The sequence below is a fragment of the Gymnodraco acuticeps genome, unplaced genomic scaffold (genome assembly GCF_902827175.1).
Source record: "Gymnodraco acuticeps unplaced genomic scaffold, fGymAcu1.1, whole genome shotgun sequence".
NCBI lineage: Eukaryota > Metazoa > Chordata > Actinopteri > Perciformes > Bathydraconidae > Gymnodraco > Gymnodraco acuticeps.
Genome location: NW_022991507.1, coordinates 5,001 through 31,134, shown reverse-complemented (window position 1 = coordinate 31,134; position 26,134 = coordinate 5,001). Strand labels below are relative to the sequence as shown.

The 26,134-nt window shown below is 40.2% G+C and overlaps 1 protein-coding gene across 1 annotated transcript; it reads right to left on the bottom strand.

Annotated features, from left to right (window-relative positions):
• Window positions 1–2,990: 2,990 nt before the first annotated feature.
• Window positions 2,991–23,903, bottom strand: LOC117533185 (double-stranded RNA-specific editase B2-like). The gene is made up of 10 exons (XM_034196830.1): window positions 23,828–23,903; window positions 22,408–23,315; window positions 17,348–17,462; window positions 15,490–15,658; window positions 14,620–14,785; window positions 13,846–13,885; window positions 13,512–13,659; window positions 12,447–12,605; window positions 11,834–12,038; window positions 2,991–3,155 (listed from the first exon to the last, which is right to left on the bottom strand). Exons 1-10 carry the CDS (start codon window positions 23,901–23,903, stop codon window positions 2,991–2,993), a joined length of 2,151 nt encoding a protein of 716 aa, XP_034052721.1.
• Window positions 23,904–26,134: the final 2,231 nt, after the last annotated feature.

Below are 26,134 nucleotides of genomic sequence, written 5' to 3'. Positions count from 1 at the left end.
CGACTTGACAGCAGTTTTGTTATAGCTGTGTAATAATAAGGAATAAACAGCTGCTTGTGAAATGAAAATAAACAATTTGTGCTGTAATGTTTTCTAGTTGTTTTATTATCCTCTTTGCAAATGTTGCTCCACAAGTGATGGATGTGTAAAAAGCAACTGTTTTGCTAAAAAAAAATTCATATCAATTTAAAAAAAGGGACATTATTGTTTAATTCACTCCTTGTTTCCTACCCTGAAGTTTTAATATTCTGTTAACTTATTGAAGTGAGACAAAAATAACTTGACTATTCAGACCCTTACAATTTGAATTAGAATTCGAACAGAAAATACTATTATATAATATTATTAGGAGCTCATTTGATATTTAAAAAAGGCAAAAATCCACTCATTGTTATAAATCTTTTTACATAATTTTGGGGGCATCTTCTTCGCACTCAGAGATGTATAAGTATTTTCAGTTTGTGCAAATCAAAAGAAAGAAGCAGAAAATACAATTAATAGAATAACTAATTTAATCAATTAATCAATCAACCTGGTAGTAACTTTGAGCTTGGACTTGGATGCGAGACAAAAACAAGAATTAAGACAAATAGGTTGATTTATTCCTATTGATAAAAATAGTCATGACCAATATACAGACCATAATCATTCTGCATACTTAACCATTAAAGTGTTCATAGCATTCAACAATGTGCCTTCCAGTATATCTTTTACATTCCCTTGCTCTGAAAACTTTCTGCAAATTAACAACAAGAGACTACACAAGAATAACATTTTTCAGGAAAGTAAAACCCTTTGGGAAAATAAATGAATGATTTACAGAGATTAACGGATACATGTAGAGAACACACAATAAAAGGGAACCACAAAACTCATTTTTGGGGATTTCAACATGGATTCCACATCTTGTAATGCACACAATCTTCCTGTAGGTGGCGACATTTCTTCACTCTTGGGCCTCATATAAAATGGCTCTCTAAAACACTGTTCAAAATGTATATATAATGTATTAAGGGTGATAAACTTAAACATAACTGAACAAGTGAGACAAACAGTTACATTAAAATAAATATATCTGAAACAACGGAACACACAAAACAAACTCAAACAAGTAAGAATACATTAAAATGTCACTTTCAGTTTAGTGCTTAAAGAGACCAGAAGCTGTTGTTACTAACGAAACAGATTCTGCTTTGTAGTCATCAGATATGTTGAATTATTAACAAGATGGGGGATAGAAATCTCCTAACACACTGAAATTGTGGGGACCTTCAATTTCGGGTCAAATATCTGGTCCCCACAATGTAAATGATTACATTTTAGGCTATTTGAAGGTGTTATGGTACATTTAGAGTATGGATTGGAGTTGGGAATGTTGTTTTCATGGTTAAAGTTAGGTTAAGTCATGTAGGCATTAATATAAGTCAATGCAATGTCCTCCTAAGGGACAAAGACAAGGTTTGTGTGTGTGTTCTTTTTTATGGTGTTTGTGGGGACCGAACATTTGTTTTAGACTTGTTAAGTGAGGACACCATGCCATGTTTGCAAAAAAAGGATGTAAAACACATAGCATATGAAATTATTCCAGGATTATTTGCCCTAGGACTAGCCTACTTGTCACACCAAATACAGTTGATTAAGACTTGATTAACATTATTTAATTTGTATTTATCAACTAAATAAAACTGATACATTTAGCAGCTCCGCACTTAATTAGCTGAATACATTTTTGCCACCAGTGTGTTGATATGTACTGTAGGTGGGAGGTATTGTATCTTAAATAAGTTATCAATATCACAAAAGCATTATTAATACTATTATTATAACAGTCTATATGATATGTTATTATTTATATAACACCCTATTTGTAGTGATCAACCTATTTTTAAACATTCAACTCTAACTGTGCAGTTGTGTCTTTGCAAGTTTAGCCTTGTTAAGTTACATTCTACTCAAACACTCACTTTATACTGCTGTAACTTCCATAAATATCTTCAATGTGGTTTGTTGCGTTGTTGTTAAGACTTTATTAACCCAGACAAGCTAGCAGTGGCTTCCAGAGCCATTTTTAGCAGTTTTTAGGCAACCTAAACTAACATTACACACTACGAGGTCTACTCTGCTTAATGTAATGTTCTGAATGCTTTGAGCATATTTGAATTATTTACTTGTCGCTCCAACCAGTTCACCCTTTCTTATATAAAAGAAATAGATGTGAAATAACCAGAGATAGCAAAAGTACACACATCCTTAACTCAAGTAGAAGTACAGATACTCATGTTTAAAAATACTCTGGTAAAAGTAGAAGGACTGACTAAACTTCTTTACTCAAGTAAAAGTAAAGAACTTTGAAATGTACTTCAGTAAAAAGTACCCATAACTAGCAGCTGTTTTAAAGAGTACCTGACCTCCCTTTATATTAATAGAACAATAATGTCATTGTTAGCTAATGAATGTTTCCATGCTGAACAACGGCAACATGACAACGTTTCCATTGGTCCCTCTTCTTTAGAGAAGACCAGGAAATGATGGATACACGGATCGTGTTCAAATCAATAGGCACGCAATGACTCTAAATAATAATGATCACGCACCAAACACACATTCAGACTAAAGGAACCAGCTGTTTGGAAAATGAGAGAAGTAGAAAGTACAGGTATTAGTGTTCAACATGTAAGAAGTAGAAAGTACAGGTATTTGTGTTCAACATGTGAGAAGTAGAAAGTACAGGTATTTGTGTTCAACATGTGAGAAGTAGAAAGTACAGGTATTTGAGTTCAAAATGTAAGTAAAAAGTCGTGGAGTACTGATACCAAAACAATGCACTTAAGTACAATAACAAAGTATTTGTACTCCACTACTTCCCACCTCTGGAAATAACCAACGTTCTGCTCTAACTAGTGTTACATTCCGTGTACCTCATCCACACAATCACAAAGAAAATCATACATGTACTTCACCCTCAACATTCAGTCTTTTCACACAGTTTCTCACACACTAACATTGAAGTGACCCAGTTCTGGAGTTTCTCTGAGCCAAGTTCCCAGCCCTCCACCCTGCAGAGCGCTGGTGAACTGATGCATCGCCCTTTGGTAACGTCCGGCCGCCATCTTGGAACCAGAATATGAGCATGGAGTCGCCTCTGCACCGTTCAACTGAGGAAGTAAGAGAGAAACATCACGTAAATACAAATGAGAGTTGAGGGTGATTTGCAGTGTAAAGATAGAATTCAGCAAGTGGTGAAAGTAGTTTTCAGATCCTTTACTTAAAGAGCCTGTGACACGAGTTTCCCCCATCATCCAAACCCATCAATTTGAGTAAATATTGTCCCCTTGAAAACCGTTACTGAACTGATTTTGGATATTTGTACTTTGATAACCATTAATCTGCCCTTCAATGTTGACCATTTTCTGGATCTTCTCGGGGATTCTTCAAGTCCCGCCAAATTATGTGTGACGTCATTGCGGGCACAGCGCTCCAGCTGCACCGTTCAGGATCCCAGCAGCTGCATGTAAACGCACGATGGTGCACACAGCAGTAAGCTCAGACAGCGATGACAGTTTAATTTTGAACGTGTCTGAGAGCTCATATGAGGCTGAAGGATCGCTTTATGTTGTATCTGTTAGAAGTTTAGGAATTAGGTGCGTCAATATGGGCGATCATTCGGTCATGTAGCCAGTGGGACTAAAAATCATCCCGGGACTCTCGACCGGCCCACTTCGGTACCGCTAGTAAATTGTCAACAGGGGGAGTGGGGGATGTCAGGGGCGGCGGGTGCTGTAGATAGTAAATGTAAATATGTAAATATTTGTGTCACTGCATCCTGGTAAAATACAAATATAATGCAATGTCTGTGTCTTTGACATTAGCGCTGCTAGCCACCTGTGCTCTGTACTACGAAGCCAGTTCAACAGACCCTGGATATGTTTGAGTAACAAACTAACTAACAACAACAAAGTTATAAACGAGATCTCGCTAAGCGGTCCTACGACGCTGGTTATCAACTCGGTAAATCAAGCCAGGGTTGCTCTCTCCAGCTGAGAGCGCGTTCACGTCTAAGACACGAGTGGATCTGACTTTAATTAGGCCTACATTTGACTCGAGTGTTTCGTCAACATAATGTGTTGCTTAAAATAATACTTCTCTTCTGCATATAGTATGTGACACTGTAAGTGTTGCACGGCCAGATACGGCTGGAGAAGCTGACTCAGATAAGGAAATATATGATACATTATATGATCGATGATCTGATTGATGATGTAATATGAATGATAAGTGCGACACGTCGGCGTCTTCTCTGCCTACGGCAGTTTAAACTGTATTTCCTTTATCCTGTAATATGACTTGAGAGATTTAAACTCCGCACACTGAGTTGATCTCTTTTCTATAGACGACGGAGGCGGGCAGCGTCAGGTAAAAAAAGTAATTTAGCCTTCCCAGAACCTCACGCGCCGCCTATGGGGGATGTGCTAGTGACTTATCCGACCGGCCCACTTCGGTACCGGCCCATCGGGATTCGTCCCGATGGCCAGTCCGCCACTGCACCCAGCCCACGTAAACTGTCAACGGGGGGAGCCTCGCTGCGGGGAAACGGTGGACCTGGTGTCCCGATCGGAGTGGGAATAATAATAATAATAATAATCCGTGCATTTTATCCATTAATTTCCCCAACATTGTGGTGAAAAAACCACACGTTTAATCCATGTTGGTGTACAACAACTACAAAAAGCATCGGGTGGTTTTCTCATCAGGAAATGCAGACCGATTCTCACGATCATTTAATGTATCATATGTTCGCCGAATTGACATGAAAGCACTAATAAATGTAGTTTCATCCACTTGAGTTTACAACTATTATCACATCCTACGGGAGGAAATTCAGCAGCTCTCACTACCGATTTTTAATCCTAATGTAATCATCATCTTCACCACGATCATTTATGTTTATGTTCGCCGAATTGACATGAAAGCACTGACAAATATGAATATACTGTAGTCAACTTCATTAAAACGTTATTAACGTGCCTAAACTCAGTAATTCACCATTTCTACGCATGACAACACACTTTGTCCGTGTTTGGCTCTCTCGCTGCACAGTGAAGCGTTCCCGCATTGACGTCACTTCCGGCTTCCCCCAAAACTTCAAAATGAGTCGAAGGAATTTCCCCGCGATGTTCGAAATTATTGATATTTAACGGAACGGTATCGCTTTTTCTTTTTTAAACTGATGGTTCGAGATTACTAGTAGCCCAATATTTCATTGCACAACAGTTGTTGGGATGCTGTCACAGGCTCTTTAAAGGTCACCTATAATGCAAAATCCACTTGTTCATGTCTCTTCTAAATCAACATGTGTCCCCTCTTCTTCATGTCTCTTCTACATCAACATGTGTCCCCTCTTCTCCATGTCTCTTCTACATCAATATGTGTCCCCTCTTCCCATGTCTCTTCTACATCAACATGTGTCCCCTCTTCTTCATGTCTCTTCTACATCAATATGTGTCCCCTCTTCTCCATGTCTCTTCTACATCAACATGTGTCCCCTCTTCTTCATGTCTCTTCTACATCAACATGTGTCCCCTCTTCTTCATGTCTCTTCTACATCAACATGTGTCCCCTCTTCTTCATGTCTCTTCTACATCAACATTCGTCCCCTCTTCTTCATGTCTCTTTTACATCAACATGTGTCCCCTCTTCTTCATGTCTCTTCTACATCAACATTCGTCCCCTCTTCTTCATGTCTCTTCTACATCAACATGTGTCCCCTCTTCTTCATGTCTCTTCTACATCAACATGTGTCCCCTCTTCTTCATGTCTCTTCTACATCAACATGTGTCCCCTCTTCTCCATGTCTCTTCTACATCAATATGTGTCCCCTCTTCCCCATGTCTCTTCTACATCAACATGTGTCCCCTCTTCTTCATGTCTCTTCTACATCAATATGTGTCCCCTCTTCCCCATGTCTCTTCTACATCAACATGTGTCCCCTCTTCTTCATGTCTCTTCTACATCAACATGTGTCCCCTCTTCTTCATGTCTCTTCTACATCAACATTCGTCCCCTCTTCTTCATGTCTCTTTTACATCAACATGTGTCCCCTCTTCTTCATGTCTCTTCTACATCAACATTCGTCCCCTCTTCTTCATGTCTCTTCTACATCAACATGTGTCCCCTCTTCTTCATGTCTCTTCTACATCAACATGTGTCCCCTCTTCTTCATGTCTCTTCTACATCAACATGTGTCCCCTCTTCTTCATGTCTCTTCTACATCAACATGTGTCCCCTCTTCTTCATGTCTCTTCTACATCAACATGTGTCCCCTCTTCTTCATGTCTCTTCTACATCAACATGTGTCCCCTCTTCTTCATGTCTCTTCTTCATCAACATGTGTCCCCTCTTCTTCATGTCTCTTCTACATCAACATGTGTCCCCTCTTCTTCATGTCTCTTCTACATCAACATGTGTCCCCTCTTCTTCATGTCTCTTCTACATCAACATGTGTCCCCTCTGTGGAAAGAGACTCTGAAAGTTTCAGGAACAAAGATTCTCTCTCTTTTTGATCCATTTCTATAAAAACCTGTCTGAAAATGAGCTGATCAGATTTTGGCCACTTTATGATGTCATAACGATGTGTTGGCTTGAGTAACCATTAGCCAATCAGCAACCAAGGTAACCCCCCCACCCCACTGTATCACCTGAATCTCATCCTAGAGCACCATTGAGTTCTTTGTAACCAAATGTCTCTCTGAGGGGCGTGGGGAGGGGCTCCTTATTTTCATCTAAAGTAACAGACAGAGAATCAGCACTTTGGAAACAGGGCTGAAACAGAGGGGATTATGGGATGCTGCAATATATTGATGAAAAACAGTATAATAGGGGACTGTTACGTCCCCACTAAGGTCTAGGGGACCTGGAGACAATAACATACAACCAATAATTAATGAGGGAGTCAGCGTAACAGTTTACAAAAGGTTTATTTTGTAAACCCAGAACCGAACAGACATAACTGAAACCTTAGTTCAATGATTCCCTTCAATGCAGGAAGACAGCGTATGGAAACTTTGATTCTTTTGAATATGTGGCCCTTCGGCTGAAATGCTCCTCTCGAGCTCTGTTCCTAAATATCTATAGACCACCCAAATACTGTGCAAGCTTTTTTGATGACTTTACTGAACTGCTGTCTATAGTGTGTATTGACTTTGACCGTCTAGTCATTGTTGGTGATTTTAACATCCATGTTGACAACCCCCAGGACAGAGGGGCTAAAGAACTGTTTTGTGTTCTTGATAGCTATGGACTGACTCAGCATGTGACGGAGCCCACGCACAATAAGGGGCACACTCTGGACTTAATTATCTCAAAGTGTGTGAATATCTCTAAGGTTGTGGTGACTGATGTTGCACTCTCTGACCATTCCTGTGTTTTCTTTGAGAGCTCTATTTCTGTTCACAAAAATGTTCAAAAAGAGGTAACCACAAAGCGATATTTAACTGAAAATACTAGGGAAATGTTTACTCAGAATTTCTCTTCCACACTTGCCCCTGCTAACATCTCAGTAAATGAGCTAGTAGATCATTTTAATTCAAAAATTAAAAATGTTATAGATGCCATTGCTCCAACTAAGGTAAAGGAAGTGTGTGGCAAGAAAATATCTCCATGGAGAAAGGCCATGGCCGTGAGAACAGAGAAAAGAGAATGTCGAAAAGCTGAACGCAGGTGGCGAAAAACAAATCTCCAGGTTCACTTTGAAATCTATAAAGAGAGACTTGGCCTTTATAATTTGGAATTGAAAAACGCACGACAATCGTTCTTCTCTGACATCATTACCAAAAACAAAAACAACGCACGTGCCTTGTTTGCTACCGTCGACAGACTAACTAACCCCCCAGTGTCAGTCGCCTCTGAATTTCTATCCACCAGGGCGTGCAATGATTTTGCCTTCTTCACTGACAAAATTCAGAAAATCAGAGAAGCAGTCAGTGCCTCTGCATCAGGAACAGCAAATGTGTTGTCCCTATCTCCACTTAACACCAATTCAGACATCATGACACAATTCCATCAGATGAATGATAAAAACCTAGAGGACATTATTCAACTTCTGAAATCCTCCTCCTGCTGCCTTGATATTATTCCAACAGGATTTTTCAAAGATGTTTTGCCTTGCATGGCCTCAGATCTACTTCATATAGTAAACAAATCTCTTCACTCAGGTATTTTTCCACAGGCCCTGAAAACTGCAGTCATTAAACCGCTCTTAAAAAAGAATAATCTAGATGCTTCAGTAATGAACAATTACAGGCCCATATCAAACCTCCCATTTCTAGGTAAAATCATTGAAAAAGTTGTTTTTCAACAGTTGAGTAATTTCTTGCATTTAAATAACTGTTTCGATGTGTTCCAGTCAGGCTTTTGTCCAAACCACAGCACTGAGACTGCTCTTGTAAAGGTCTTTAATGACATCCACTTAAACACAGACAGTGGCAGAACTTCAGTGTTAGTATTATTAGATCTCAGTGCTGCGTTTGACACTGTTGACCACAGCATATTACTAGACCGACTGGAGAACTGGGTGGGACTTTCGGAAACAGTTCTGAATTGGTTTGAATCCTACTTAAAGGACAGAAACAACTTTGTTTCTATAGGTAAATACACATCTGAGTTGACAAATATGACATGTGGGGTTCCTCAAGGCTCCATCTTGGGGCCTCTTCTCTTTAACATCTACATGCTACCACTGGCTCAGATAATGAAGAACAACAAAATAAGTTACCATAGCTATGCAGATGACACACAAATTTACGTGACAATTTCACCAGGAGACTATGCTCCAATTCAAACACTGAGTAAGTGCATTGAACAAATCAATGACTGGATGTGTCAGAACTTTCTCCAATTAAACAAAGATAAAACTGAGGTAATGGTTTTTGGAGCCAAGGCAGAACGTATCAAAGTTAGCGCTGAGCTTCAGTGTGCAATGTTCAAAACAACAGATAAAGCCAGAAATCTAGGTGTAGTCATGGACTCTGACCTGAGTTTCAACAGTCACATTAAAACTGTTACTAAATCAGCCTACTATCACCTAAAGAACATATCTAGGATTAAAAGACTAATGTCACAGCAGGATTTGGAAAAACTTGTCCATGCTTTTATCTTCAGTAGACTCGACTACTGCAATGGTGTCTTCACAGGTCTCACTAAAAAATCTATTAGAAAGCTGCAGCTAATTCAGAACGCTGCTGCTCGAGTCCTCACTAACACTAAGAAAGTGGATCACATCACTCCAGTTCTGAAGTCTTTACACTGGCTTCCTGTGTGTCACAGAATAGATTTCAAAATACTGCTGCTGGTTTATAAAGCACTGAATGGTTTAGGCCCAAAATACATTTCTGACCTCCTGCTAAATTATGAACCATCCAGATCTCTCAGGTCTTCAGGGACTGGTCAGCTTTCTGTCCCCAGAGTCAGAACTAAACATGGTAAAGCAGCGTTCAGTTATTATGCTCCAAATATCTGGAACAAACTCCCAAAAACCTGCAGGTCCGCTGCAACTCTGACTACTTTTAAATCCAGGCTGAAGACTTTTCTTTTTGTCGCTGCTTTTAATTGAACTATTCATATCTTAGACTGCACTGTAACTTTTATCCATGTATTTTTTTCTTTTAATGTTTATTTTATTAACTTTTCTTTTTAATGACTGATTTTAAATGCCATTTTCTTAATCTCTTTCATTTTTTGTAAAGCACTTTGAATTGCCTTTTGTTGAAAAATGCTATATAAATAAACTTGCCTTGCCTTGCCTTGCCTTGCCTTGCCTTGCCTTGCCTTGCCTTGCCTTGCCTTGCCTTGCCTTGCCTTGCCTTGCTTGCCTTGCCTTGCCTTGCCTTGCCTTGCCTTGCCTTGCCTGCCTTGCCTTGCCTTGCCTTGCCTTGCCTTGCCTTGCCTTGCCTTGCCTTGCCTTGCCTTGCCTTGCCTTGCCTTGCCTTGCCTTGCCTTTCCTTGCCTTGCCTTGCCTTTGCCTTGCCTTGCCTTGCCTTGCCTTGCCTTGCCTTGCCTTGCCTTGCCTTGCCTTGCCTTGCCTTGCCTTGCCTTGCCTTGCCTTGCCTTGCCTTGCCTTGCCTTGCCTTGCCTGCCTTGCCTTGCCTTGCCTTGCCTTGCCTTGCCTTGCCTTGCCTTGCCTTGCCTTGCCTTGCCTTGCCTGCCTTGCCTTGCCTTGCCTTGCCTTGCCTTGCCTTGCCTTGCCTTGCCTTGCCTTGCCTTGCCTTGCCTTGCCTTGCCTTGCCTTGCCTTGCCTTGCCTTGCCTTAGTTGGTGAGGAGGAGGAGGAGTCAAAGGATTGCGCCAAACGAAAGAAACAAGCATAACAAAACCAGGCCTATCTCTACATCTATCCTTTGAATCCAAAACTCAAACAAAAACCCTCACTAACTAAACTACAAAGACTTTGACAAAACAATATACAGGGGTGGCAACAATCCGCTAACCTAGTGTGTCTAAACATTAGTTAGCTACGTGGTGAGAAATGTACAGGGTACCCCAGACTTACCTAACTCCTCCACCTCTCAACACACACACTTTCAAAAAGGTCTGACAATACAAAGTATTGATGTTACGTATTGCGCCGAGGCTTCGGAGCGTGTGTCGAGTAATCCCCGAAGTTTTTTGTGAAGCTTGTATCGAGGCTTGTATCGTTTTGGGCCAGTGACGTCATCGATGACAAACGAAGCCTCGCTGCCTGTCGATACCACGTGACTGCTTCCCGAAGCGATTCAGATCGGTTGAACCGTTGAACCACAACGCTCATAATACCCATGGATGTATAACAAGAACCATATTACCCCTCCTGTACCCGGGCCTGGTGACACGATGGAATCAAGAGAGCTCAGACCCTCACTTATAGAGGTCGGAACATGTCATAAGTATAAATAGATACAAGCATAAATAAATGTAGGAATAAAAACATCAATAAATACAGAAATACATATCTTGCAGTGTTTTCAAGGAGACTCAGCGTGTGTGCTGTGGCTCAGCCTGAAAGCAGTTGACTCATGACCGCAGGGTCCCTGGTTCAACGACTGAACAATACCTCTTTTTTGTTGTTTATAAAAGATACAGCTAAATGAGATAATGTAGTTAATAATGTATTCTGTGATATGGTTCAGGCTACAACATGGTTAAGTTTACGAATATTACTAAGGAATACAAATCCCTCTTTGCAATGTTTACCAGCCTCCTTAGGGTTTTCAATCACAATCAACTGGAATAAAAACAATATTGTTAACATGAAAATATGATGTTATGTTCGTTGTTTAGAGTTATTCTAAGGCTTTACTCATTGGGAACTCGGTATGAGATAGAGCACACTGTTGAGATGTCCAACCTGCCTGTTTTACACACTTTGACCAACAGGGGGTTTGTGTTCAAATGAAGCCCATGATGAAGCCTCATGAGATGAACACTTTTGCGAACCAATTGGCTGGAAAGCTTCAAAGCTTCATAAGGCTTCATCTCACCATCACTAATACAAAGTGAATTAGTTGCTAAACACTGCAGGCTCCTTCATCAGCAACAGGCCCAGAGTGAGAGAGCGAGAAGACTTCCTGGGTGCCTCCTTTATGGTCGGCCCTGGCTGCTGATAGGCCAGCTGAGGGTGAGAGGATCCAATCAGCCATCAGACTCAGGTGCACAGGCAGATACCGATCAGCTGCTGATTAGCTGTGCAGAAGACACGGAGAAGAGAGAAACACAGGAGGGAAGGAAAACCACACCAGGACAGCCTGCCTGCCACGTAACAGGGACCTTTAATTGTTTTCAGTCCCTGAATCTCTTTGACCCACCTGTTGCTGAAGCCTCTGCCAGCATTCGAACATGTTTCGCCCGCAGAGCCGAGACGGCGTCCCTGAGTCTTTCTTCCGTCCTGTAGAGTTGCTGATCTCCTCCAAACCTCCATCCCCGCGACTCCAATTAACGCTGACGTTTGGTGCCTTTCCTGACGGCCGAACATCACTGCTGTTCAGACCTGAGCAGAGAGGAAACCGAAGAGAAGGGGTGAAAACAGAAAGGCTCTCATACTGAATACCTGTTCAAATGTTGGCTTAAAGTGTTGTTTTATTGGTGAAATAACTCAACAACTCTGTCAGACCTGATCAGAGAGGAAACCGAAGAGAAAAAAAAATATTACAAACAGGGTTCGTTATAATCTAAGCTTCTTGGGGGTCTTTAAAACTAACATTAGGAGTTCTTTGGGAGTTCTTTTGGAAAACATGTTTTTCTTTTAGCCTATATACCTCGTTAACGTAAATAATACTCCTTACATTGAAAAATGCATTATTTGTGATCAAAATAATGGTTGACGGTGAATTAATGTACCTTAATATAAAGTGTTACCAAAAAAGATATCATATGTGCATAAAACATGTGGACCTACAGCCGAGCATCAGCTGCTGTCGTCGGTAAGGGAAGGGTAGGTGCTTGACGGGTGCGAGGCGGTGTGCAAAGGCTCGGCTCAGGTGACCCGTGTGGCTGAGCGTTCCCACGGTGACGCTGTGCAGGTAAACCGGCTCCACCAGGTGAGAGAGGAGCGCCCCCTGCAGGCCAACAACACTCCACCTGTTGAGGAAAACAATTAAAAAGAAATCCGAGCACACATGGTTTTTGCGGTGTGGAAGTTTCACTCATAGTTGACATAAATAGAACTACAAAAAAAGACCCAAGCTGTAATAACCACGCATTATCCTTTCAAATAAGATGTTAACTTAACCCTTGAATTCACATTCAATATTTTGGAAAATGTAATGATTGGTATTTTCTACATGACACCCATATAACACAGTTATTACACCCACATCACACATTAATACACCCCTATAAGACAGTTATTACACCCGAATAACACCCACATTACACTGTTATAACACCCGTGTTACACTATGATTACATCCTTATTATACCTACTGTTAAAAGACCCATATTACACTGTTATTACACGCCACATTAATACACCCCTATTAAACAGTTATTACACCCACATTACACTACGATTACACGCATATTACACCCTTATTATTGGGGCAAAAACATTTAAAAAGAAATCCGAGCACACATGGTTTTTGCGGTGTGGCAGCCTCACTCATAATTGACGTAAATGTAACTCCAAAAAAATACCCAAGCTGTAATAAACACGCATTATCCTTTCAAATAAGATGTTAACTTAACCCTTGAAGGCACATTCAATATTTTGGAAAATGTAATGATTGGTATTTTCTACATGAAGCCCATATAACACAGTTATTACACCCACATCACACATTAATACACCCCTATAAGACAGTTATTACACCCACATTACAATGTTATTAAACCCACGTTGCACTACAATTACATGCATATTCCATCCTTATTATCCCCGTGTTACACTGTTAAAAGACCCATATTACACCAATATAACACCAATATAACACCCATATTACACAATAAATACACTGTTATTACATCTAGGGCTGATTAGAAACTCACTTTGCCATCTTGTCAGTGCAGGACATTGTGACGGGTGATTTACATGCTGCCATATTGTTCTGATTGGCTCTTCTTGCTGTGATTGGCAGCGTCCCTTCTCCACCATCCACTTTCACCCTGAGGTGACAGTGAAACCTCCTGCTGGGATCTGACAAAAGACAAGAAGTGGACTTATCAGATGAGAAATACTCTGCTCCGCATTTGAAGAAAACCCTGGATATTGTTGGTCTGTTGGTTGATCCAGTTTAGTCCAGGCTTAAATATCTCAACAACTATTAGATGGATTACCGTGACATTTTACAAAAACATTCATGAGGGGGTAAATCACACTGACTTTGGTGATTCTCTGATTTGATCTTTAACGCTATCATAACCTGTACTTTTTAGGTCATGAGTGAAGTATTGAATTTATTGGAGTGAAATTTGGTACAATCCTTGGTTCCCTTATCAAGATGAATTCTAATAACTTTTGAGATCCTCTTAAAAATCTCACTTGGTCCAATACTTTGATGAGACCGTACACCAGAAGTGTTTGTACTCACCAGAAAGTCACCAATTCCTTTGTAGATTACTGGTTTAAAGCCTCAAGATAAGATAAGATAAGATAAGATGTACTTTATTGATCCCAATCTGGGAAGTTTGTTATCTTGGTTTCTTGGAACCATAAAGTGACGTGAGGATCGAACTCAGTACAACCGAACGCTAAACCGGACTCTTTTAGGCAACCAAAATGTTCCTATTAACTTTCATGAACTGAAAACCCAAACCGTAAAAGGGTAAAGTTATTCTAAGATAATAATAAACTTTATTTATTTAGCACCTTTCATGCTTGACGCAGCCAAAAGTGCTTTACAGAGTATGACAAAAAAACCACGATAACAAATGAGGAACATAATTAAAATATGTAAAAACACTAAAACAATAAAACATGAACAGTGATACTACTAAAAATGATTAGCCAAATAAAAAAAAGGGTCTTTCATTTACTTTAAAACATTAAAATTGAGGTTGCCGATCAAATTACATCACGATGACATCACGATGACATCACGATGACATCACAAAATCCAAAACATCAGTATCGTCATTATTCCCATCGTCTAATTGCATTGTTCTCACATGCAGCCGTGGTCTCGTAGGGGCAGTTGAGTCGAGCGTCTCCGCACGGCGACGAGCTGACGAACATGTGGAAGAAAACGCCGTCCTGCAGCCGGAAGCCACCGCCAACTTCATTTGGTACGAAAATGGATTGTTCCTCACCGTCTGCTGGTTTACTACGGAGAGGAAACACAGAGAGAAGTCCAACATGAGACAGAGACAGAGTGACAGACACTAAATCCTTATGAAAACAGTCAGTTTTGTATTTATTGTCAGGATTTACAACTCTTGCAGCTGCGGATAAAGTTAGATCTGGTTATTTTAAGGTTTTGGGACTCCAATATATTGAGAGAGGTTTTGTAAAAGATTAACGTCTTCAATGGGCTTAGAGCTGAAAGCCAAAGACAAGATATAAGACATCATTGAGAGACAGACTGTCATGAATTGGGATTAAGTGAAGGTTGGTGCCGAATTTGAATATAATTCCCAAATCTGAGATATCTACTTTAAATCAAAGTGACCATGACTTTGACCAGCAAACTCTAATAAATGTATCCTTGAGTCCAAGTGGATGTTTGTGTAACATTTGAAGAAATTCCCCACACTGACATATTGCCCTAACGACAATGCTACGTTTTTACATTTATAAAATGATACATTTTTGGGTATGCATTGAAAAATATGTGTGTGGATGGAGACATTTGTGTTTCCTTCTGTGTGTATTTATTTATTTTTGAGACTGATCCGACCCTATACGATGCTGAGTAAGGACTAAACATTTGACAAGAAAATGGCCCCGGTCAGAAAGCTAGATTCCCCACGAAGCCTAGACAAAAAATAGAAACAAAAAACGTATTTTAGGGTAATTTGAGGGTCGTACCAGAGCAGCAGCTCCAGCTGAGCGTACAGGAATCGAACCAGCGCCCTGCGGCTCATGACTTCTGCGTGGCAGTCACTGAGTGTTACACTGTGGTCACTGTCATTGTCCAAATCCACACACTTAGTCCCTGTGGCCAGAGACACCACCTGCGCTGTCCTGAGGTCAAATCCTGGAAAAGAAATGAAGGATTTAACAAAAGACAGAGTGGAAAGCATCTGCTCAGATTTCTGGTGACTTGTTCAACAAACAATTGATGGTGCAAGACATTCAACATGATGCAAATCAAACAAGACGCCTCATTTGTCTCTGAGAACAAGACATTTCCTCTGTGCTGAGATGAGCTGATGACAAATGTGTGACAGAATAATCAATCCACCATCTCAGAAACATGCTGTGTCAATCTGGCCTCATCAAAGACGGTAAAAAGGGCTCTGGATACAACGGGTAATTCGAGGTAACGTGTTTTTTCAATTGCAGCATTAAGGTTTTACTCAGATGCGCCTCTACTGTTCTATTTGCTCACATGAATATTGGCAAGATCCCTGTATTCAAAGAGGACATACAGAAGATATCTTTTTGTTCTGTTTTCTACATCACAACAGTGTGGGGCTATGTGACGTGTTTTCTTAGGATTTTAGTTGATAAATCATAAGATATGGAAAGTGTTTCACATGTTTTAATATTCTTGTTGAGACAATACCTTGGATTTGATTCACCTAGATCTTATTTATTTATTCGTTTATTTGGGACATTGCATTGAAGAACACTTAAAACATGAAATATGCCGGATTTAGCTTTGAGCTACTTCACATTCTCACATCTGGCTACATTATATATTTTTAAACTTCTACGACGGACATTTTACAACATAGTCAATCATTCTTGGTTTGGTTTGTGCAAAACAAGGAACACGTTTTCACTAAAGAATTTGAATTTATGTGCATCAAATATTACGCATCTTAAAATGAGGAATACGAGGGAGGCTACAGAAAAGACAATGGATGCAATGTTTACATCCAAGGCCCAATAGAGCGGTGCAGGGATGACATGTTTTTGTTGGCCGGCCCGGAAGTGAGCTGCTGGTTCCCTCGACAAAAGAGCAACGGGATTTCTCCATAGGATTTTGGAAAGTAGCTCGAAATAAGGTCTGTGGGAAACGAACCTGTTTGATGAACGCACGTTTTGTTCAGCCGGATCATCTCCTCATGTCTTCCCTACTTTTATAATTTTCGAATCATAAATCTAGTCGCCAGAAGCAAAATGCTAACGTTATGCTATGAAGGAGCTACATCCGAGTCCAGCAGCACGACTTCGACGTCACGCCAACTTCAGATCCATATTCAAAAATACAGATTCTAAATGGTACAAGTTGAAGCTTTTGTTTTATTATATTACGTATTATAAATAAAACTTGATTTGATTTGAACAGTCTGCAGGAGGCAGGAACTTGCTTTCAAGCAGAACAGAAACTAACTTAGAGGAGTGTTTATGTGTTCGGCGTAATGACGTACAACGGCCTCAACTTCTGTAGTCCTATTCAGCCACTTGGTCACAACCATCGTTTTTCAGACACGTCCACTCTTCAGAAATCACCAGCGGGGTCACTGCTGATGGATTTAATGTCGTAGAACAAAACGTGACCCGTCTCTTCAATGTGTCTCAACCACAGACCTTAGTTCCAGCTATTCCAAAACCCTATGGAGAGATCCCATTGGCTCTGAGACGAGGGAACAGGAAGTGGAGAAATGCTGACTCACTTCCGGGTTTTAGGACTCGTCACTGCACCGCTCTATTCATTTCATTCATTAGAAATACTTCTTCCTATCTCAGCCAGATATTGTGTAGTAAGATAACAAACCTCTGCTCATCACGACTCCTGCCAGCACTTTGTGTTTGGCGTACGAAGAGGAACAAACGTCCGTCAGCTCGGAGTATTTCTCTCTCACCAGGTGGAAGACGGACTCTGCAAAGACCTGCAGGAGAAGAAGAAATGGTAGAGGCATCGTTTGAAAAGTGGAGCATGCATATTGCACATGTCGTTTTATTCTGTAGTTCTCGCATGTACATTTTCGGTGAGAATATCACAGAACCAAAGAATCACATGATCTTAACCTGACTTGGTATTAATATTTGTTTTACTTAAGTTATCCTTTAAGTTAACAGGCAGTTTAATGTTTCTATGAAGTCCTTTTTATTAGCTGCCATGTTTTTGCACATGTTGGCCTGATGAAAAAAAAATAGATTTAAAATAGACTGTATATACACCATCATTTTTGTTTACTTGGTAAAAAATATATCTGACTGTGAAAGAGTCTCTTGTGAAAACTATAACACTATAATCCCTCTAGCTCTACACTATCTCCCTTCTAATAAAAACGTATTATTTCTATTTATGTTTTAATGTTCCTATAGTTTTTATATAACAGTTATTTTTTTTGAGAAACTACACTATGTGCTATTCTGCTTCCCCTATATTTAAACCTGAGGACATTGTGAGTCCTGCTTTTGTATTTCTTCCAGCAAACACACAGAACACTTTCAAACAAAGTCAGCAGGGATGCAGCTACAACTGTGACATGTTTCTGCCCGGACCTCCAGAACGAAGCCCGCCGAAAACTCTCTGATAGTCTGACAGTGAAGGCCGAGAGTTTCTTTTCACTGTAAACTCCTCCAGTCTGCGGGGGAACAGGTGTCGCACTCCTACCTGTCGAAATATCTAATTATATCTGTGGAGGACTGTCGCTCTTTTTATGGGGAGATAGTTAGTTGCTACACTCACAGAAATATTTGGCCCTAATATAGAGTATTTATGTATTTCAATTGCATATAAAATGTCCATCCATTTGGATTGCATAGTTCTTACATACATTGACTAATAAACTCTTTGCATTGCAAACACATAATAACTATGTCTACAACCTTATTATCAAAACATCCAATGTGTTTCAAATACATTAGAACCAGGCTTATGTATTCGATACAAATAAAGCCTATGCATGTATATAAAATAAATATAGCTTATTTGGTTTGTAATAATCTACTTTTATAATACATAACCACATTCCCCACACTCACAGCACTAACAAAAAAGTAGTCATGCCACCTTATCACATTTTAATGCATCAAGAAATCACAGTACACACCCACAAAAGGTGGAGTACACGTTACTATAGTAACTCCACTCCAATGTATACATTGTATGCATTATTAAATTAATGCACCAAATAAGCTATATTTATTTTATATACATAAACCTGGATCTTATGAATTTAAAATGCATAGACTTTATTTGTATCGAATACATAAGCCTGGTTCTATTGTATTTGAAACACATTGGATGAATTGATAATAAGGTTGTAGACATATTATGTGTTTGCAATGCAGAGAGTTTTTAGTCCATTTATGTAAGAACTATGTAATCCAAATGGATGGAAATGTTATATGCAGTTGAAATAAATCCCAACCAAATTCATTTTCTACAGGAAACACTTGTGACTTTAACATGTGCTGCATCCTAAATGATGGAGTGATCAGGGATAGTGTTTGCAGTGAACACCAACAGAAAGACGTCTTAGAGCCAGCGAAAGGTCATTGAAATGTGATCAGGACTAAGAAGATCACACAGGAGGCATCAGGGGCTTAAAGCACAGTGTATATAGACTCTTCTTGCACTATTTCTATCTTATTTGTATTTACTTGAACATCTAAAAACCATTCTCTTGCACTATTTTATTTGTTTTATGTCCTATATATAATCATGTTGCTCTGTTGGAGGAGCCTGTGACCTAAGAATCTTGAATCTGGGTTTGAAGGTTTCACAGGTCTTGGGTTGATTGTTATTTTACATTTAAGTATAACATAAATGACTCTTGGACAACAATAATATTTTGCCACACAAAGTTTCTCCAAATGTGGTTTCAGTTTCTTTAGATAGATGTTCTTGAATCTGTTGGTTTTTGTGCTCTGATGAGTGTATGCTATTGGTAAACTGGGGGCTTCTCCGGAAGTGTTTCCTTGTACGATGTGAGGGTCTAAGGACAGAGGGTCTAAGGACAGAGGGTCTAAGGACAGAGGGTGTCGTATTGTCATACTGATATTCTGTACAAACTGTGAAGTCCACTGAGACAAATGTAACATTTGTGATATTGGGCTATATAAATAAACATTGATTGATTGAAGAGGGTTTGCAGAAACACATAATCACATGTGGATTAAAACAACATTAATATTATATTATTAATGTATAAATACTGGACAATCCTAAATCAGGGAACGTCTCCAAAAAAAAAAGTTTAATTTTTATTGTGCAATGCCATGTCTTTTTATGCAACAAAACATTTCCCAAATTGGGATCAATAAAGTTCTTATGAAGCTTAGCGCAAGTTCAGACAGGAAGACCTATCACTCCGTATTGCACGTCATGGCAATACTCGCTCCCTGCACTAAATGACAGGGAGCGCCACTCCTCAGCTAACCTATCACTCCCCTCCATTTACAAGCCTAATTATCGCACCTGTTAATCCCTCTGTATATGCTCTCCCCTTTCCTATCAGCTGTCTTCCAGGTGTCAACGCGCAACCCTCCTCCACCCCTTCGCCTCCTGCTTCCAACTCAGGACCAAGCTTAACCTTCTCCCTTTCCAACCGGACCTAACCACTTATCACCACCACCAGTGTCTAGACCCAGGGGGGTTCATCGGAAACGGTTCTTCCCTTCCCGATTGATATCCTACAAAACCTGGGCCTAATCGCCAAAACACCATTTCATTCACTTGTTATAAACTGTCATCATTATGTTTCATTTATATAATGTGACCGATAATAAATATGTATTCCATACATCACGTCTCTCCTGATTGAACTTATATTATGGATTTATCCAAGAACTGCAGCCTCCCTTAAATCTGCATTTACTGATCAATTGTTGGTACTTTTAGTGGATAAAGCTTTAAAGACAACATTAACATACTAGGCTGCTATTTTTCTCAAACTGTATGAATGATAAGGTCGAACATGTGGAATAAAGGTGTAGATTTCATGACATTCACTGCCCCAAATTCCCCGAAATATAACCCGTGATGTGACCTCAGTGTGTTTCATCTCATTTTGAAAGAGCAGATGATCGTTTTTGGGAGCGAAACTCTGGCTCGACGTTTCCTGGATGGCAGCGGCACAAGGTCGTGTGTAATGAGTGTGTTAAACAATTATCTGTCAGATTATTATGCTCTTCACACCGCCTTCCCCGCTCCACCTCTCTCTCCGCGGTCTGCTGCCGCTCCTCCTCCATCCCTAATGTGCTGTAATCATGTTCATTAATGCGTCACGCCGCCTGACAGACAGTTCATATTGAAGGGGGGAGAAGATGCTAAATGATCAGTCTGGGAGGCTGTGAAAAACTTACAATTTCCAGGACATAAAGGGGGAAATCTTTTGCATATTGTTAAGTTTTGGTGTCAGCCTAAAGTATGAAGAGTGAAAACATCCTTTTGTCCAGAGACAATCAAAAATGTCACCATCCTCTTGAATCACCCCCCAGGGTTTAATAAAGTATCTACATGTCTGTCTAAGAGTCTATACTCCTTTGCATATTGGCATGAAGATATGTTTCTGCATTGGCCATGCTCAGTCAGCCTCTTCGGCTCTGTGGAGACACATCTTCTTGTATTCATAAAGAACGACAGCACAACACGTCGAGGACAATTCCCTAAAGGCTCGCAGAGGATGTTTGGATGCTGCAGACGATGCATACAGGACACCATCTATCGGCCTCAAGCCATGATGGCCGCGCTGATGTGCGCCACACTTCATTTGGTAGCATACGGCGCACCTCAGACCCATTTATCCAGACCATTTAGAAGACTGGCTGAAAAGCTAAACAGATAAGAGGTGAATTCAGAGTCACTGCTGATGTTTCAGAGCGAGAGAAATCTGTCTTTAACATCTGAAGGGCATTTACTGATACACTGAGTCCATCTCTTTACTCTGTATTCTGTGTCAAATGCTGACAGGACATTTGTCTACAGATGCAAAAAAACATACTTCTCAAAATTACTGATGATGAAGTTAGCAAGTTGCCATTGCAAGGGCTACCCGACAATGACATTTTTTCATGTTATAAAACTCTCCACATATATCACCACTTTTATAATGGTTAATCCATAATGCAATCTCCAGAAGTAAAAGGCTAATGTTGGGCTATAAAGGAACTACAGCACGGTCACATGACTTCACGACACCACCGCTAAGCTAAAGGTGGCTAATGTTGGGCTATAAAGGAACTACAGCACGGTCACATGACTTCACCACCGCTAAGCTAAAGGTGGCTAATATTGGGCTATAAAGGAACTACAGCACGGTCACATGACTTCACGTCACCACCGCTAAGTTAAAGGCGGCTAATGTTGGGCTATAAAGGAACTACAGCACAGTCACATGACTTCACGTCACCACCGCTAAGCTAAAGGCGGCTAATGTTGGGCTTTAAAGGAACTACAGCACGGTCACATGAGTTCACGTCACCACCGCTAAGCTAAATGTGGCTAATGTTGGGCTATATAGGAACTACAGCACGGTCACATGACTTCACGTCACCACCGCTAAGCTAAAGGAGGCTAATGTTGGGCTATAAAGGAACTACAGCACAGTCACATGACTCACATTACTCGTCTCATTTAGACACTTGTAAAGAACCGCCTTTTTTTGATTCTGCTGGGCCTTGAAACAAATTCTTGTAGCTGTCAAATGGCGGTACTACAACCTCCGTGTCTGTGACATTTTCCCATATAGTAAAATGTGGAAAGACACACTTAAAAATAACTTTGATTTGTTTGGTCCTAAAAGTGGCATGGTTTTTTTTTCTTTTCTTTATACATCCATGTCTAAATACTGCCTGGTGGAAGAAGATGTTGGACCTCCTCACCTGAGGTAGCTGAAGTTTAGCTCTGCTGCCGTTAAGACCCATCACTTTCCTCTCCGGTCCCAGAGTGATGTTGTAAACGGACTGCAGGGCGGCTGCTGCTGCCTGGGCTTTTGCCATCCGTTTACTGTGACCACACCCTTCAAACACCCCCCCCTCCACCCTGACCACCATAACAAAACTCCTCATTGGCCTGCCATGAACTCTCTCCGTCAGGCACATGTATCTGAGTCCTGGTCGCAGCTCGTTGAGCAGCGCCACTGGGCTGAGGTGCTCTAAAAGTGAGGTGCTAATGGCTTGTCTTTTGGGTTTAGTTGAGGAGAAGTCCAGTTTGAGGCGGACAACTCGTCTGTAGAAAAACTCATTTTTTGCTGTGTTGCACTGTAGGAGTTGACAGTTTTCCAGCAAAGATGGCTCAAACTCTTTAAGGAATGCATCATGGATGTCCAGTTTATCGGCTGTAAAATCCACAGGAGTGCTGGTAAAGTTCCCGATGGAGGCGTGAGCCTGCGAGGCGTTTTGAAACTGGATGAAAGACCGAAGCGCAAGTTCTGCAACCCTCATCTTGGCTTGCTTTTTAGTCGGTCCTCTGCCCTCAAAATGGAAACCGTTCACCTCCACACCAACAGAAAACACTGGAGCGTGCAGTGGGCCGGTCTTCGACATGATTTCATACCGCAGACCAGGTTGTAACTCGTTGAGGTGCACAAGTGCGTTTTTCTGAGTGACAGCCCAGGCTGGTCTCTTACAAGTCAAGGGGCTCTGGTGGAGCAGCGACTGCTTCCTCTTTAGGGATCGGGTACTGTGTTTGGGGAAAGTTGTGCAAAAAGCTGCTGGATGATATTTCCGTAGTAGGTCGCAGTCCATGTGGCTCTTATAATCCTCATTCTCTTTCACCTCCAAACTGCTGCCTGTTGACAGATAAGGAAATAACAACAGGAAACGTGGCATGAAAAAAAACTAGGATTCTTTGTTTTTGTCTAGCTGTCATTAGGCCGACTTAAGACTAATGGTGCATATCACTACATGGTATGGCATTGAGCTACCCAAATTGACTATTTTTTGTTGGTTTTCAATTATCAAAAGTTCAGAATACGCAACCTTCTTAGAACTACGGTATAAATGCTAACACAGTGGAGCTGGAAGATATTTTATTTGATCATTCAGTAGGATTCATCCTCTAGGGACCATGAATGTGAGTACAAACTTTAATGGTAATCCATGTTATGGTTGATATATATTAGTTTGGACCAAATAATTGACCAATCAACTGACAGGCTGACAATAACATTGATAAAGTCACTTTAGCATGTCTAAAAATGTAACACTGCAACACTTTGATGCTGTCGTAATGTTACAAACTTTCTTTGTCAGCAGAACACAGAAACAAATTATTTTGGCACGAAAGGAAATAAATATTTACTTGAATTGTCTGCATCCTCAGCCGATGATGCTTCAGTATCCCAGTGTCGTATTGGACTGATGAGGGTGGATAACATGCTTCCTCGTTCTGAAAAACAGCATCACAAAGACATTAAATAACGAGCATTTTCTCCACAGCATGATGCAGTCAAGTACTTTACTACCGTGTACTAGTGTTGGTGAAATGAACCCAATTACAGTTACGATTCTGAACGCTTATACTGCATAGTTTTATATTCACTCCTAACCATAAAAGTAATGAAATGGACTGAGGGAAACACATTTACGGCGATAGTAGAAATGTAATGTGTTAGGTCGGGAGGGACATCAGAGTTCACACTAACATAAACGAAAACAAAAAGAAAGGCGGCTCAGTATGCACTACAAAAAATGTGATATGTTGTACTGTAGTGCTAACCAATTATCAAAAACCTAAAGTGACTCATCATGAACTTAGAAAATACCTTATTTTGCTTCAGGAAGTACCCGCAGATTCAATACTATAAAAAATGACTTGCTGATCCCTGTTGGTCCCTGATTTATGCACAGTTAGTGCAAAGATATATTCCCCATAAAGACACAACACTATAAGCTGCAGTGGGTACTTTTATTTTGTTATATCCAGTTTATAAATACAAATGCAACACTCAAATAATGAGCTATTATAAAAAAACCTTAGTATTGAAATGTTCTGGTATACTTTTTACTGTTGTTTCCAGACACAACCTGAAGCATTTTGGGACATGTAAATAATTGTATGTGGCATTTCAGCCAATCTAAAATTCCATTATAACCAAGGTGTACAAGCATCAAAAAGCTATACAACAATTTAAATCTGATCAAAAATAAATCAGTTTAGAAAAACGGTGCTACAATTGCACTACTTATTATATTGTAAAGACTCTCTCTTTCTTTAGAAGAATCTATGTTGTTATTGAACAAGTTTTACTTTTGAAACAATCAACTATGGCCCATTTTTACCCTTGTTGACTTGTGATTTCTGGAGGGCACTGCAACGCAAACTAAAAGTAATTAGAATAATGAAGAGAGCTCTCTAAACTCGTCCACATTAACCTTGCACCTTGCCGTTATATTAGGCGTGCGATGCCATTGAGTGGTGGGATGATATGAGTGAGAGCTGTGAGATGGGATGTGAATGTAATGATGTGAGTCTGGAGCCTCTGAAGGCAGGTGGAGGTATTTTAATGACCTGCACCATCACAGCTAATAGGGCCATTTATTTTTGGGATGAAAAAGATAATAAATGTGTCTTTGTGTTGCGTCGCCGGAGCCCTCGCAATTTTTTTCACTTTCTCATTCATTTCTCACTCAGTTTCCCATTCCCACTCACTCTCACATTGTACTCACACCCATTTGTTAATTGCAGTTTTATACATAATTTGAGCAGATGTTAATCAGGTTGCAACATGACAAATTAACAGGTTAATAATTGACAGAAAGGAAAGGCATTTTAACCAAAAGGCTATAATTCTGGGTGAGAGAGAATGGAGACAAAAGAGCTGGGCAGAAATGTCCTCAGTGCCTATCAACCCTTAAAAATGAATTTTGTTTAATCCAGTTGCTGTTAATGAACCTTATTTAATATAATAATGAAATTAGGCATGGCAGGGGGGAAGTGTGTGTGTATGTGTGTGTGTGTGTATGGTTTGACAGCTGTGGATAATCTCGTTTGCTAAGCGTAATTAACGGCCAGCAGTTTAATTTACTCTAAATATGGACTGTCGTTCCTCAAGGGCAAAGAAATATGGAACGTTTTTGAAATAATCACTTTATCAACTGATCCACTATCAGTAATGATATTTGTAACAGTAAATGTTGGGTTTATTATTTGTGCATTCAATTCTCCTAACCTATTTTATAATTACCAGCCACCTTGCGGTAACGTTTGGTACTGTAGCTTTAAGGCACCAAATAGCTCTACCTTCCATCTTGTTATTAGTCCACACAGCACAGCCATGTTGAGCACATGGTAGCTCAGAGCTAGGCCACAGAGTGTTTGGGTTTATCCTTGGAGTAGATCTGTCTGTAAGTATAAATACCTACCTGTGTGCTTTGTTATGTGTTCCAAAAAATGCGGTACAATGATGTGTGGTTTTTCAATGTTTTATGATGAGCTAACTAGCAAAGCGACATAGCTAAGTCTTAGCATAGGCTGGTGATGATACTGCTTTGATTGAATGGTTAGGGCACATATATTTTACTTTGTTTATTTAAGTACATAGCTTTACTGCATTATACTGTACCCTACTTTGCATTATTGTTGCAAATGTATTATCTTAATCGTGTA

What these genes read in the sequence shown, in the direction of transcription:
- LOC117533185 (XM_034196830.1), bottom strand. Translation starts at nt 23,903, where the DNA reads ATGTTATCCACCCTCATCAGTCCAATACGACACTGGGATACTGAAGCA. An exon ending in TGCACTGACAAGATGGCAAA is followed by an intron (nt 12,606 to 13,511) that starts GTGAGTTTCTAA and finishes TTTCCTCAACAG; the next exon opens with GTGGAGTGTTGTTGGCCTGC. An exon ending in GGCAGAGGCTTCAGCAACAG is followed by an intron (nt 3,156 to 11,833) that starts GTGGGTCAAAGA and finishes TTACTTCCTCAG; the next exon opens with TTGAACGGTGCAGAGGCGAC.